This window comes from Equus caballus, chromosome 2 (genome assembly GCF_041296265.1).
Source record: "Equus caballus isolate H_3958 breed thoroughbred chromosome 2, TB-T2T, whole genome shotgun sequence".
Taxonomy (NCBI): Eukaryota; Metazoa; Chordata; class Mammalia; order Perissodactyla; family Equidae; genus Equus; species Equus caballus.
This window is the reverse complement of record NC_091685.1, coordinates 724,611-739,549: the sequence shown is the minus strand read 5'-3', so window position 1 is coordinate 739,549 and position 14,939 is coordinate 724,611. Positions and strand designations below refer to the sequence as shown.

Sequence of the window (14,939 nt, the reverse complement as noted above, 5' to 3'; positions counted from 1 at the left end):
GATGGGTTGGCATAGGGGAGCACCCGGGTGGATGCTTGCCAAAGGCAGGCCTGGTAGGTGGAACGGCTTGGGTAAAGGTCTGGCAGTCTGAGGAAACGGGACCTCTGTGTGCTGCAGGTAAAGTGTGCTGAGAGCTTAGAATATGAGAAAAATGTTCAGTGAGTCAGTCAGAAAGCACCTTTTGAGTCCCTTGTGTGTATTCAGTAGTATTTATTATGAGAATTTCCTTTCTGGACACCGTGGGATGGAGCCAGTGTACCCTAGCCATAACCAGAGAAGAGCTGGAAGCTATTAGCTGTGCTTTTTCTGACTGCCATCTCAGGGGCCTGGACCTGAGAACTCAGTGAAGATGAGCTCCAAGTGCTTATGTGGCTACGATGTCCTCCTGGGCAGAAGGAGACGCTTTCCTCCTTCAGTCATCTCAGGGCCAGACGAGACAGTGCCCCAGAGATTAAAGTATGAATTAACCCCTCCTGTCTGGGAGGGTGGGACTGAGCACCAGGCAGGGCCCTTTCCACCCCTGTTTTGGTGGGCCTGTGACTCAGAGGCGGTGACATCAGCCATGACTTCATTCCCTGGAGGAGAGACCACGCGCAGACCACGAGCAGGGCCCTGCCTCCTGCCCTGCCTTCCGCGCATCTTGTCTCCTCAGGGACATCGTCGGGGTGCTGCTGCTGCTGTCCACTCATCTTTTTCATTTTTCTATTTTTCTTCTGTCTTTCTCTCTTACTTCCTTTTCTGGTCTTTCTCATTTTATTCCATTCTCCGTTTAACCTATTCTTTCTCTTCACCCCACCTTCCCTTTCTCTCTTTGCCCATCTTTCACGTCTGTCTTTATTTTCCTCTCCTTGCTTTTCTACTTAATCTTTCCTGTTTCATTTTCTTTCTTGCTCGTCTCTTCTTTTGCCTCCCTTTTCCTTTCTTCCTTCCTGTTCCTATGCTCTTTCTCTTCTCTCTGTGTCCGAAATTTGCATAGGAACTAACTGGTCCTCCTGCCTGCTGTCTCTTCTGCCCTCGAGACTTCCCACCCTGGTGTTGCTGCATGCACAGATCACCTCTGCCCAGCGGCTGATGGTGGCACCTTCTCTTCTGACTGACACAAATCCAGGTGCTCTTCTTCCTGCACTTCCACACGTGTCCCTCAGACTGACCTTCTCAGGGTCCTTCTCCATGGCCAGGGAACGGCTGATGCTGCTTTCTGCACCGTTGCTCAGGCAGTTGACTTGGACTGCCCTCCATCCCATTTCCCTTAGTCTCCATCTTCCCTCCACACTGAGGTCAGACACTGTGTCCTAAGTAACACCTTTCCTCTGCCACCTGCCCACAGCCGAGTCTTTCCTTCATGACCATGCAGCATTCTTAGTTTATAAATCGGGTATTTTCAACCTTGAATTATTCTGGACTACTTATACATTCCTGCTGGATGTTTCACATGCAGACTCTTTGCTCCACCTAGCCAAGAAGCAACCTGAGGATTGGGACCGGTATATCCCTGCCTTTCATGGTGTACCTTCATACCCAGCACACGCCTGGCCACAGATCAGGACAGACAGACACATGGTTGCATGGTCAATAAGCATTGCATTTGAGAAGCAGTTATGTCATGTTAACTCTGGGGATACAGATGAATAAATTATAGTCCCTCCCTGAAAGGAGCTAAGAGTCTAGTAGAGGAGACGGATGGGCCCCCATATAATTTGAGAAGAGTAAGGATTGTGGAGGAAACTAACATTTACTGGGGATGTGCCAGGATGGGCACAGTAATGTGTACAACCTTATTAAATTGAATCCTGCTAACAATAGTGTGAGTTAAACATTGCTGTAAATCAACGAAGTGAGACCCATAGACGTTAGGTACCACATAGGAGAACCCAGGCTTGAATTAAGGTGTGTCGATCTCCAAAGCCCCTTCACCTTCCTGAAGATGGAAACGTGTGGACCTGACATTCCAACTAGAAGAACAGTTATTTAAGAAGCTCTTCCTCTGTGCTCGATGCTGTTCTAAATGCCTCGCATACATTTGCTCCTTTCCTCCCTTACAGCTGTACGGTGTGGTTGGTGGATTTGTTCTCTGTAATTATTACAGGACAAGGAAGTGGAAGTGAAGAGTAGTTAGGTGGCTTTCCCAAGGTCATGCGGCTGTGGAGTGTGAGGGCCAGGGTGCGCCCCCTCAGCCTGGCTCTGGAGAGGAGGCAGCAGGCGTGCAAAGGCCACTCGGTGTAGAGCAGCATACTGCATTGCCACAGCTGTCATGGGTCAGTCCCTGTGGAGAATCCGGGACAGTAGGGTTGCTGTCAGGTGAACATGTTGAGAGGTGAGGCTAGAGAGCAAGCTGGAGCCAGGTCACAATAACCTTACAGTGGTCAGTGCCCTCCACGAGGACCCTTCACCAAAGATGCACGATAGGTTCTGAGGAGGAGTGTTTTCTGTGATGTTGGACTGTGGTACACCCATCATAAGGAAGGGTTTATAAAGTTCTGATCATCTTCTACTAGTGGAGCAGTGAGGGAATTTCTCAGTCGTGGACTTTGTGCCCTACAAGAAATGACAGTGGAACTCTGCATAGTGGTATAAATGAACAAGGAAGGATATATATCCACCCAAGTAAGCACCCCCCAAAATGCCAGGTGGAACAGTAAAGTACAGCCGTCCTTTCTGGGTTGGGGATGAGTAAATTTTGGGTTGAAGGACATTTAGGGAAGAAAGAGGAGGGGGCATCCATGTGAGCCAGCCTGGAGCCGACGCTAGATTGTCCTCAGATGTTCCAGAGCACTCATCATTTGATGGAGCTCTCTTCCCGCCACAGCCCCCTCTCCAGTGGGGCCTGGCAGCCGTTCAGCATGGTGCTGCACTGACGCAGGAGTCCAAGCCAGGAAGTGAATGAATCCATTTTCCAATTAAAATGAAACTTCTCCAAAGGACCTGCTCACCCTGAGAAGACCATTTCTCTTCCTGGCAGTCTGGCTTGGCTAGAATATGTCTCTGCTCTTAAGAGCATTACTTGAATGAGAAGAGAGAAACTGGGGCAGTTCTGATTCACGACCTCATTCATTTGTCCCTACGCCTTCCTTATTTCCATTTTCACAAACTCCTATTTAGCTTGCACACCTCTTCTCATTCATCTCTTTATTCATTCACCAGCTAACATTATTCATCATCTCTGTATCCATACAGTGCTAGGTCCTAGGAGTAGACAGACTGAAAGAACACAGTCCTTGCCTCCTGGGAGCTTCCAGTCCAGTGAGGGGGACGGACACGCAAACAGGGAAGGGAAGAGCTGTGATAGGATATTCAGCGAGGACTGTGGGCCCACCGTGTGGGAGCACCTAACCCCGCTAATGGAGTGGGTACCGCTAGAGTTGAGTCCTGTATGATGAGTACGTGCTGATCAGGGTGAAAGAAGGAAGGTATTTCAGATAGGGTGCACTGTGAGTAAAGACAGAACGGTGAGCAAAAGCGCAGTTTATGTGGCTGATCCTAGGGTAGTATCTCAGAGTGACCAGAGATAGGGCTAGAGAGTAAGACATGGAGCAGGAATGCCTTGTTGATGAATTTGATCTTTCACTCCAAAGTGGTAGAAATTTGAAGGGTGCAAAGTATACTAGATTGAAAGCTCCTTGTGTGTGTTTGTGGGGGCTGTGTCTGCTGTTTGCTCTTGTTTCTCTGGCACTGAGCACAGTGCCTATACCTGCCAAGGAAATACTTATTGAATGTGAAAATGTACGTTTTACATAGGCTGTTGTATTCTAATTGGCTATGTAGAGGGTGCGAGTTGAAGGGGGTAAGATTTGAAAGTTAGGGGCTGTATCAGTTAGCTTTGCTGTGTAACAAACCACCTTTAATGGAGTAAAAACTGAACCATTTATTTACCTCATAACTTTGCAGGTTGGTAATTTGTGATGGGCTAAAGCAAATGGTTTTTCTGGTTTCTGCTGAATTCATTCAAGAGTCTATGGAAGGTCGGCTGGGTAGGGTTTGCTGATTTTGGCTTTGCTCAGCCCTCTCGTGTGTCTGGAGCCTTGGCTGGGATGGTTTGTTTCTGCTCCACATGGCCTCTCATCCTCTAGCAGGCCAGCCTGAGCTGCCTCACCTGGCAGCACTGTATTCCAAGAAGACAAAAGCCAGGGCTTTTGAGGCCTTGATTCAGAAGTGGCACAGTAGCACTTCTGCTCCATTCCATTGGTCAAAGCAAGTCATAAAGCCAGGTCCAGTTTAAATGGAGAGATAGGTTCACCTCTTAATGGGAAGAGCTAGGGAGTCATATTGCAAAGGACATGGATACAGGGAGGGAAAGAATTGTGGCCACATCTGTACTTTACCACAGGTGTGTTAGCAATAATCCAGGTGATAGAACCGATGGACTGAGAATGAGACAGTGAAGATGGGTGTGACGGTTAATTTTATGTGTCAGCTGGACTGGACCACGAGGTGACTAGACGTCTGGGCAAGCATTATTCTGAGTGTGTCTGTGAGGGTGTCTCTGGATGACATTAACATTTGAATCCATAAACTGAGTAAAGCAGACTGCCCTCATCTAAACAATTGAAGACCTGAATAGAACAAAAAGGCTGGTAAGAGGGAACTCCCCCTGCCTGACTGCTTTGAGCTGGGACATCAGTCTTTGCCTGCTTCAGACTCGGACTGAAACATGGGCTCTTCTTGGGTCTCAAGCCTGTTGGCCTTTGGACTAGAACTTACACCGTCAGCTCTGCTAGTTCTCAGGCCTTCAGACTCAGACTGGAGCTTCTGGACGTCTAGCTTGCCAACTGCGGAACTTGGGACTTCTTCAGCCTCCATAAGTGTGTGAGCCAACCCTTGTGGTAAATCTCTTCATCTACATCTGTGTGTGTGTGTGTGTGTGTGTGTGTGTGTGTGTATTTGCAGATATATGCAAATCTTCTATTGGTTCTCTTTCTTTGGAGAACCCTGACTAATAGAGAGTGGAGCAGTGGGAACCTCTTCATGAATTAATTTGCAGTTTAATTAGAAGGGTGATTGGATGTAAGGAATGAGAGAGGGAGAGAAGTAGAAGATGACTCCTTAGGTAACTGGATCGACTGACGTAGAAAATCAAGGAGGGGGGAACATCTGGGGAGAATGACAGTTCTGTTTTGGGCATGTGGAGTTAGAGGTGCAGCGGGTCGTCCAGGGGACACGTCTCGGAGGAGAGTTTGGAGTTGAGATCGGGCGATATTTAACTTGTGGTTGTTTGGAACCGCGGGAGGAATTGAGATTGCCCAGGCAGCATGTGAGCAGTGAGTTGAGTGAGGCAGCAATTCTGGGAGCTTCCACATTTAACAGGTGACCAAGGAAAAGGAGCTCAAGAAGGTCAAGACAGAACAGCAGTGAGAAGGCATGATGGGATCCAGGAGAGGGCGGCGTTCTGGATGACTTCCTCTCGTCCCCACTGTCTGCTTTTTTTCACATCTGCCCACAGACCTTCTAACCCATTCCAAAGCCTGCTCTTCGTGTGAGGACCCCTCCCTTCCTTCTTCCCTGCCCCCCGCCCATGGGCAGTGCCACCACGGGAAGTGTGCTGTCTAGTCAGCACGGCTTCTCTGCCTTCCTCCCAGCGCCTGTGCATTCTGGCTCCCGTTTGGGAGGCAGACGCCACAACTGGCAGCACTGGTCGTTGCAGGTCTGATCCAAGTCTGTCTTCCCACGCAACCTCGAGCAGTCCTGGTCCCTTTCTGGGTTTTAGTTTGTTAACCTGCAAGCTGAGGTTTATAGTTTCTTGCTTTCTCTGCCTTAAAGAATTCCGCAGATCAGATGAGATCATGCTTGTCAAAGTGCTTTGAAAAGTACGCAGCTCTGTGGCAGTGGTTAGAGTAGACCTTCTTGGCCTACCAGGCGCTCTGCATTGTTTCGTTTAGTTCTCACAGCGTCCTTTGAGGGGATGCTAGACTTATGCCAGTTGAGGAAACTGGGGCTTAGAGAAATTGATTTGCCTAAAGCTGCACAGCTGGCAGGTGCTGAGGGCAGCGGTCACATTCGGGTCCGCCTGACTCCGGAGTTCTGAGCCCACACCAGAGCCCTGATTTCCTGATGCGTGGGGCTGTCACCTTCCTGGGCAAAGTCAGCTTTGCTGACTAGGATCCGTTTTCACGGAAATGAGAACATTTTTATGTCTGGGAAATCAGCTCTAGTGTGGATTATAAACGTACCTTTCTGTACAATAGTAGAACTTCAGGGGGGTGGGGGGAATGCATGTATTTATCCAGTTCTGGAAAATTAAATAATTTAAATTATACAATGGAATTATCTCACTTTACAAAAAAATTCTATGAAGGAACCGTTAAACCCTCCTCTAGTGGGGTCATCGATCCTGTCGTTTCAGATTTTTGTTTCTGGGGGCCACCCTCAGCAGGAGCATAGATATCTATTCTGCTTGACCTGCAGGCTTCAGCTCAAATGTCTCCCCGTGAAGCCTCTTCTGGCCGCCCAGCCCCGAGCCCTTCCCGCTCTGAGCCCTGTCTGTGTTCCTCACTGCAGGCAGATATATGGCCACACACAAAATCCTGTGATAGCGTTATGGGGCTGACTCACCCAGCCTTGTATCAGGCTCATTACGTTATTGTCATACATCATCTTATTAATTACCTTTTCCTTTGCACACATCTTTCTCCAGCTTCACTGTAATTTTCTTTTAAAAGGATCTGACTTTAAATTTCTTTATACCTCCTGAAACTTTTTGCTTTTTTTTGGCCACGAGTTAGCTGGCGTTTGCCCTCCGGGAGGTTGTCATCTCGAGGTGAGTTTAGGCACGTGAATGTATAATTAGGGGACAGTAGGGCAGGGAGGGCTCCACTGAAAAGGCGACATTGGAGCTGGATGGATTCGAATGAAAGCTAGAAGTTTGATCATAGGAGAAGATGAGAAAGTCAGTCCAAGTAGAGGCGTGAGCCTCCACAGAGGCAGGAGATAGAAAAGAGGTCACGCGTTTGGGGAAGTGGAAGAGATGAGAGGGGAGCCAGGTGGCGAGGGCAGGGGTGAGTCCAGAGTCGTCACCACAGTAACAGCCAAGTTGGGGCAGGTGTAAGTGTCCTGAGAGCCATGCCGGGAGTTGGATGTGATTCCAGGCCATGAGGACTGCGGGGCCGTTGTAAATGAAGGAAGGCAATGGGAAGTTTGAGGTTTTTACAAGGACACCTGTCGTAGCACAAAGCTCTCGGCGTATCTGTCTGACTTGCAGCATCTCCAGTGTTTGGTCTTTTTCTCTGTGGATGGGAGTTGGAAACACAGTTGTTCCATTCCTTCGGGGAAGTTTCTGGTTAGGGATTATGGCCCACTCCACGTTTTCAGCATCGTTTTTCTTTTAAGAATGATGTTGAGGACTAAGTTTCTTCCTGAAACGCTGTTCCCCTCTGGCCTGTCAGCCTGTGCCCTAACTGGGAGCCTTGAACGAGGAGTGAGGGTAGGGGTTGCTTTTTTCTGGGCAGCTGTGCTGGGAGACAGCCTTGCCAGTATGTGAGCGCTCAGGCGGGATCATTTGTTGGGTGTGGGATTAGGGAGCTCTGTTCCCTCCCTTTTATTCAGTGCTCACAGCAGCTAGCCCGGTAGAATCCCTTTGCAATTAATAACAAAATTCTTGGCTGATCCCTTTTTGACGGGTCATCCCTACTTTCTCCCGCTCCTCCAAACCCTTGTGTCTTCCAACGTGCGTTGCACTATCAGCTTCATTTTCCCCACAAGTTCCCTCAGCATCTGGAAGCCCGCAGAGCTCTCGTTGCCCCCCTGCACAGACACTGCAGTGAGAGGGGAGGGAGAAGCCCATGTCCCTACCCCGGCTGGCTGTCGGCCGCTGCCGGGCCTTGAGCTTGGCGCACGGCTCTGCCTCCTGCCTCTGCTGAGACCTGCAGCTGTGTGCTCTGTGAGCAGCAGCCCCCTCCCAGGAAACGCTGCTGTTTGATGAAGTAATAGATGTTTTAGAAAGATGATGCTCAGTGACATGAGCCAGACACAGAAGCACAAATCCTGTGTGATCCACTCACAGGAGGTCCCTAGTGGAGTCACAGCCACAGAGACAGAAAGTAGATGGGGGGCCAGGCGCTGGGGGAGGGATGGGGAGTCAGTGTTTCACGGGGACAGAGCTTCAGTTTGGGAAGATGGAAAGTTCTGGATGGATGGTGAGGATGGCTGCACAACAGTGTGAATCTACTTAATGCCACGGAACTGTGTACTTAAAAAATGGTTAAGATGATTAAAAAAAAAGTGAAAGTTGTTCTTTTTGGTTCTTTCAAGTCTGGGAGATTGCTTAGCTCAAAGGGCTGTTACTGGAATACAGAAGCCTTTATTGCCAAGTCATATTCCCCAAATCACTGCTGCTTTCTTTTTTTCTTGAAAACACTAGTTTTTGTAAGTTGCTTGGTAACTGGAGAGTAGACTTATCTCCTTCAGCACAGAGAGCGCCTAGCTTGAGCCGGACTCAGCTGCCACATGAGGACACAGAGCCATTGCGGACGTGTGCTGAGGACCTGCTCCGAGCTCTCTCTAACCCGCGTGCCATTTGTGCACAGAGGCTGTTATTAGGTACATAGAACAAAAGTGAGTTGCCCAGGATTGAAAGTGGAATCTCTGAAATTTTAAAGAATATGTAAAAAAAAAAAAAAGCATTTTGGAGGACTTTTCTGTGTGCGTGTGTGTGTGTTTTTTTTCCTATAAAGAATAGCAATAGCTTCTATTATGATGCCTCCAAAGAGCTGACATCCACTCTGATGGGTCTGGGGGCCTCAAGGTGGGGACTGCGCCCAGGGGAAGCGGGGAGACTCGCTTCAGAGCTGGGAGCCCTGTGTGACCTTGGGCCAAGCCCTTGTAATCCTGACCTCTGTTTCTACATCCTTAGTACGTGTCTGTTGTATATAGCCTACACCGTTCTGACCCCCTGAGAATCGAACAAGATGAGGCTCATGGAGCAGTGTTGTCTGCTGTGGAGGAATGCAAGAGGACAGTCACGGCCCTGACGCAGCCCAATGCTTACAAGAGTAGGAGTAATTCAGTAAGATTGAGGCCCTTGGCTGGGACTGTACTGGCTGGGGAGGGACAGGGACAGAGAGATTTTCCCACAGAACTGAATTAAAAATCCATCCACGGAGGCTAATATGCCCTTGGCTAGTCTGGCATTTGAGGACAAAGCACTTCTGAGTCGTGTAGCCCAACAGAAGAACAGCATGAGACCCTCACAGTTGTCTGTCAGCATCTCAAGGGGTCAGGCTTCTGGAAACATTCCCTCCCATCCAGGCAAGCTCTTTCCCCTTTCCCTTTGCTGGCTAATCTCCAGATGTTGCTTCTGTAGAGAAAGCAGGGGATACTGCTGTCTTCTCCTCCAAGACCACGTGCATTCTTAAGGATACCTCATACTTCTAATAAGATGTTGTTTCTGGTTTCTCATCCTATAGAGAAGCTGCACTGGGGTCCCTGGCTTTGAGGAATGAAGCTGGCGTGGTCTCAAGAAGAAAGGACTCTTCCCGCCTGCCTTGCGCCTCCTACCCCCACTCTTCTCTCTCTGGCAAGAGGCCTCAAGTTCTCCCTGAGACATTCTGCTTGGGTTACCTTGTCTGCAGGGCCTGTCTGTGTGGTACAGGCTGAAAGCTCACGTTACGCAGGTCTTTAACGGGCATCTGCAGGATCTGACAGAAGCTGTTGTTTCCTGGGCTTGGGGAGATGGCTCAGCTTTGGTGTGCAGCAGGAGCTGTGCTGCTGTAGTCTGGCGGTGTGTTTCTGGAGACTCGCTGTGCATTCCTGGAGCCCTCACAAGGAGAGGCCTGTGCTCCTCCTCCCTGAGAGCTGATCACTGGACCACAGCGCCCATGGGACGGGGTCTGGGGACTAGCCAGAAGGCATACCAGGAGTTTGACTCATAGTTTCAAAGGCTACCCCTTTCTGATTGTGAGCTAGCGGTGTACAAGGATAATACTGGTTCTCGGCTTTGTTAGGCATGTTTAATCAGCTTTAAGTTTTGTTTTGGTTAACATTAAGATGGATGGGCGTTCAAAGAGAAATTTAGCCCTGTCTAGATGTAAGCTCTCACCCAAAAAAACAACAACAACAGAAAATGGGCTTCACACTGCCTTTTATGTCTGAACCCTTCTGATACTGCCGTTGTTTTAGGGGACCCTGTAGCTGGGTTAATACTCAGGTTCACTGCTGTGCATAGATGTCTGTGTTCATACAGGCAGGAAGGAAAGAGGAAGAACTCATAACATTTGAGGGCAAATGTAGGCAAAGGCCAGTTGTATGTCTGTAAAAGGGATGTGCTCACACCCAGGACTTCTGTGTTGCTCTCAGGAGCCGACACACTGGGGCGCCCATGGTAAGCTCTGCCACGTTCCTCGCGTGGGAGGGTTCGCGGTGATCCTGAGCAGTTTGTCTGGCTGTCCAGCAAACATTTCCTGAGTGCCTGTGTGTCACCCACTGGAATATGTCTTTCTTGGGACTTCTGCTTTGTTGTCCTTGGGTTCCAAATATCCCTCGTGCTTATGATACATTCCTTTTGTTCTAGCCTCTTGGGGGCGAATTATGGAAACCAGGCCATGGAGAGTTGCCTGGATGGTAGGAAGCTCTTCTCGCTGCTGCTTCTGTCTGCTTTCTTTTTTTCTTGGTGTAGTTCTTCTCCAGGTACTTGGCGGAAAACGGCCACCTCACAGTTTCCAGTTTGTCTCACCTCCAGTTCCATTCACAAGCAGAAGCTACCTGGCTCCACTGGGTTCTGATTCTGAGTTCCTGGGAGAAGGAACTGAGTGGCTCAGTTAGGTCACATATCCATCCCTGTCCAGCTGAGTGTGTAAGGGGGCTGGAGTCCTGTGGTTTCTCCTCACAGCTGAGGGGACTCTTGTGTGGGGCAGGAGAGGGGACAGTCCTGGGATATCACAGTGCAAACTGACAAGGTCCTTGACCTCGTAGAGGTTACTGTCTGGCAGGAAAGAAAGACCTTACCCAAATAATTGCAGGCGGCATGGGTTGTCCGACAGCCGGACCTAACCTGAGTGGGGGATCCTGGAAGGCCTCCCCAGGGAAGGGCCGACAGGTTTAGCCAAAGGGGCCAGGGCGACGTGGACCCTGGGAGGAACAGGGTGGCAGGTGAGGAATGAAGGTTCCAGACTGAGGCGGCAGAGGAAGGGAAAAGCCCAACGGCAAGAAAACGTCTGACCGCACTGGCAGTGTGGAAGAAGCTAATGTTTAAAACATTTACAAGAAGAGCTTGATTCTCTTGGGCTTTGATGGGAAGCTCTCTGAGGGCAGGGGCCATCTTTCCTGTTACCTTTGGAAACAGTTGGTGCAGGGAGAAGTTTACATGGCAGGACAGATTCCGTTTCACTGCGTAATTTCTTAGTGCATTTTCTTCCCAATTTATAGCTGTTCAGCTTTGAAATCTTATTATATGTCTTGAAGCATCTCCTTTCACCCTTCTCTGCGAAGATGGAGTGCATACCCTCATGGAGTACGATTTCTCCCCCTCCAGGTTGGCACAGAGGAATAAAAGGGAAATTATAGTCATTTTTGGAAGGATCAATAATTACCAATTTTTCTTTCCTATATAATATTGCTTTTATGTCATCCGTGTGCCCGGCCCCTGAACAGGTGTTTTATTGGGCATTTTTGGTTATGCTTCTGTTTTGAAAATTTTGAAACATTATTGAAAGAGGAGAGGGTAGAAGAACCCATAATTGACTCTAACATGTATTCAATTTGGCAGAACCTGAGGGAGACGTGCTGGGATAAGGCGGGGCATTTCTTCGATCTCCCAGACTTCTTGTCGTGGAAGGCAACAGGCGTCACAGCACGGTAGGTTAATCGCAAGGGGGATTTTCCGTGTGCTCATCCATGCTTGGGTGTTTGTATATGTTACTCTCTTAACTCGCTTTGACTGGACGCACTGTTGTACATCTGTGTGCAATTTTGCATACTTGAAACATCTGGAATCTGTCTTGCACGTCCACTACACATGGCCAAACACCGTTGTTCCTGCGAGGCCTGGAATGTGGGTATCCAAGGTGAGGACCGTTCATTAAAATGGGACACATTTGCAGGAGATGTGAATAGTCCGTCATGAAATGTGACCATTTTTCCAAAGGCTCTTTTTACGTAGTAAATAAAAGAAAAATTCTGGGGGGCCCCTAAAATTAAGGCAAGAGATAGGTTTTTCAAGGAAGCTGATTTTAACTGGATGGGTGTGTTATGAAGCTATTTTGTTTTTTATATCAATGTACCTGAATCATCCCAGAGTATAGAGGTATGTGTGTTGAAGTTAACAACATTTTTCAATAAATTTTGAATGTTATAAATAAGTTTGTGCTCTGTGCCAGAAACAATTTAAAAAATACTCATTGAGCGTGAAATTGTGGCTGCTGTAGTTAACGGAATGGATGTGAACATGGATACAGATAGAGAGAGAGAGACATGTTGGAGGTGAAGGTAGCAAATCTGTTGTCACGTTGACCTCAGGTTTCAGGGGTGTTCACGGCGGCAGCAGGGTGGGGGGCCTTCACAGCTGAGAGCGAGGTAGAATCTGTATTGAACAGCCCCGTGAGGACGAGGGCCCCTTCCCAGAGGTCAGGTGCACTTGCGCAAACCTACGTATCTGGGGAGGCAGTCGTTGTATCTTAAAGTTCGCTCACTCAGGGAGGGCGAAATCCTCCCTATTCCCCTTTGTATTTAAACTCATGAGAAGTTGGGAAGAGGAGTACCGTTTTCCCCATGTTCTTCCTGCATACCTCGTTTTGTATGATTTGGACCTTTTTTTGTAGAGAGTTGATAAGAGTGTGAGAGTTCAGCAGCAAGAACTTCCAGAACGGAGATAGGAGAGGACGTGTTTCATAAGCAGGTCATTCTTCATGTCCGCTATCCTCCCCACCCACCAACAAAACGCTGGGATGGAAGGGATCCACACGCACAGAAGATGGCCTCAGCAGACCTCAGGGACTCACCCCTTGTTGGGGGAGAAGGCTCTGGAGGAGTGTCTGAACTTTACCCCAGAAGGTGCAATTGGTCACCCTTGTACTGTTATCACCAATGGGAAGGCCAGTGTGTGGGTGAGGGTCTCCTCTTGGGCTTTCCTCTTTTGGTGTGACATTAATTGTCTGGAGTTCTTTCCGGAAGACCTTTCTCTAGTATTTTTTCTTACCTTTGTGCAGTAGTAAAAGGAATATTTTGATCATTTTAGCCAAATGGACCTATTAGTCCAAGCAGTGCTGATGGTGTGGGTCTCGGCAATACCCCATGGGCTTGCATGGAGGAGGCCCTTCTCTTTGTCCTTGAGTGTTATTCACCCTGGGATATGGACTTCCTGGTTCTTTCTGATGGTGCTGGATAATCTGCACCCCCATTTCCTAGCGTCTGATGCCATAGGCAGACCCCAGGGAGCAGGCTTTGGGAACTGGCCCTGGCTCAGGCAGATGTAAATGCAGGGGCATGCCCACCCATCGTGGAGTCACAGTTGTGTAACCCTGGGCATGTCCTTCCCTTCTTTGCATCTCACTCTTCTTATCTGGAAATTGAGGATCATGATGCCTACCTTGCAGACTTGTTGGGAGAGTCCTATTAAGGCAATTTTCCCAAACTAGCCTGATTATAGGAATCAGCTGAAATATTCTTATTCAAGCACACAGATCCCCAGGGCTTCCCATTTTAAGCTTACTGAATCAGACTGTGGGATACCTGGGGATTTGTATACTAACAAGTGCCCCAGAGGCTTATATGGTCAGCTAAGTTGGGACAGCATTGCCTAATAGCATATACATGAAAGCACTATGTGACTCTAAGGTGCTCCATACCTGTGAGAGGTTGGAAGTATTTTAAAAGGTCTAATGAATTTGGTGAATTTAAAAATGGAGAGCTTCTTCTTGGCCTATCAGATATGCTTGGGGGCTTCCATCCCGCCCATGAGAATCTCAGACCCTGAGGGAGCAGAAGTTTAATGCTCAGAAATGATTTCTTGGCTGTCCAGTCATCCCTGCCATTTTTTTCATCGGCTGTGACACTCATGAATCAGTCTGTTTTCATTAGTGCAGATATGTGACCCCCTCTGCCCCCCGGGAGCCCTTTGCCCCAGACCACAAGGGCCTTCAGAGGCTGCCCTTCCAGCTTCCCTCTCTTCTAGATCAGGGCCTGTGGACCTGGGCCGGGCACCGAGTTCCTCTTGCAGAGCTGGTCGGCCCCTCCTGGCACACTCATCTCTGACATCCATCTTTCTCTTCTCTTGTTTCCTCTTCTCCCAGTTCTTTCTCCCTTCTCTCTTTCAACCAGCATGATCAGGGTGAACACGTAACCCCTCTGAGCTTTTTTGATTGTAAAATTGGGATAAATTCTGCCTTTTCCATGGGGTTATTGTATGGACTGACTGAGTGATGTAACAGAAAAACTTCCAACACAGTGCTAAGAAATTTTTTAAAGGAATTAGCTGTTTTGTTTAGTTCCCTTTCTCTATCGATTTGGCAAGGAGTCCTTGTGCTAAGTTTCTGGCACCGTGGAAGGAGGGAAATCCTTGTAGTCAGACTGACTGGGTTCAGTGTCTTCACCATGCACTGTCTGCAAGAACCTGGAGCGAATTACCTTGAGGAGCCTCAGGGTCCTCACCTGGACGGCCTCTCAGGGTTATTGAGGGAGTCAGAGGTACTGAGGATGGAAAGTGTAGCACGTGGTAGTTAAACAATGCATAGTTCTTTTAATGAAAAATCCCCGTGCCTGTCCCCTCTTCCACAATAAGGAAGATGAGGGGCTGAACTAGGTGTGCCAGCGCCAAAAAACTAGGCAGTGGAACATGAACTTGGCATGCTCTGGGCTAAGGAGAGGCTCAGATTTGGTGTTTATTGGGCTCTTATTGTGATTGCTTTGAGAGGCTTTGGGGGAAATGAGTGCCAGAAAGGCTGGAGGGTGTTTTTTTCCTTCTGTTTCTCTTTTTATTATTCTAGTGGAGTCAAGGGTAAAAAGTGATTAGATTTCAC

General features: G+C 48.6%; 1 protein-coding gene across 26 annotated transcripts in view; it reads left to right on the top strand.

Annotated features, from left to right (window-relative positions):
• FGGY (FGGY carbohydrate kinase domain containing) overlaps positions 1-14,939 on the top strand; it is a 377,460-nt gene that overhangs the window by 51,368 nt on the left and 311,153 nt on the right. For all 26 annotated transcript variants that reach the window (XM_070259847.1, XM_070259854.1, XM_070259850.1 and 23 more), the window contains one exon: positions 11,693-11,781. In XM_070259847.1, coding sequence (XP_070115948.1) covers positions 11,693-11,781 — 89 coding nt within the window. The remainder of the gene's footprint in view (positions 1-11,692; positions 11,782-14,939) is intronic.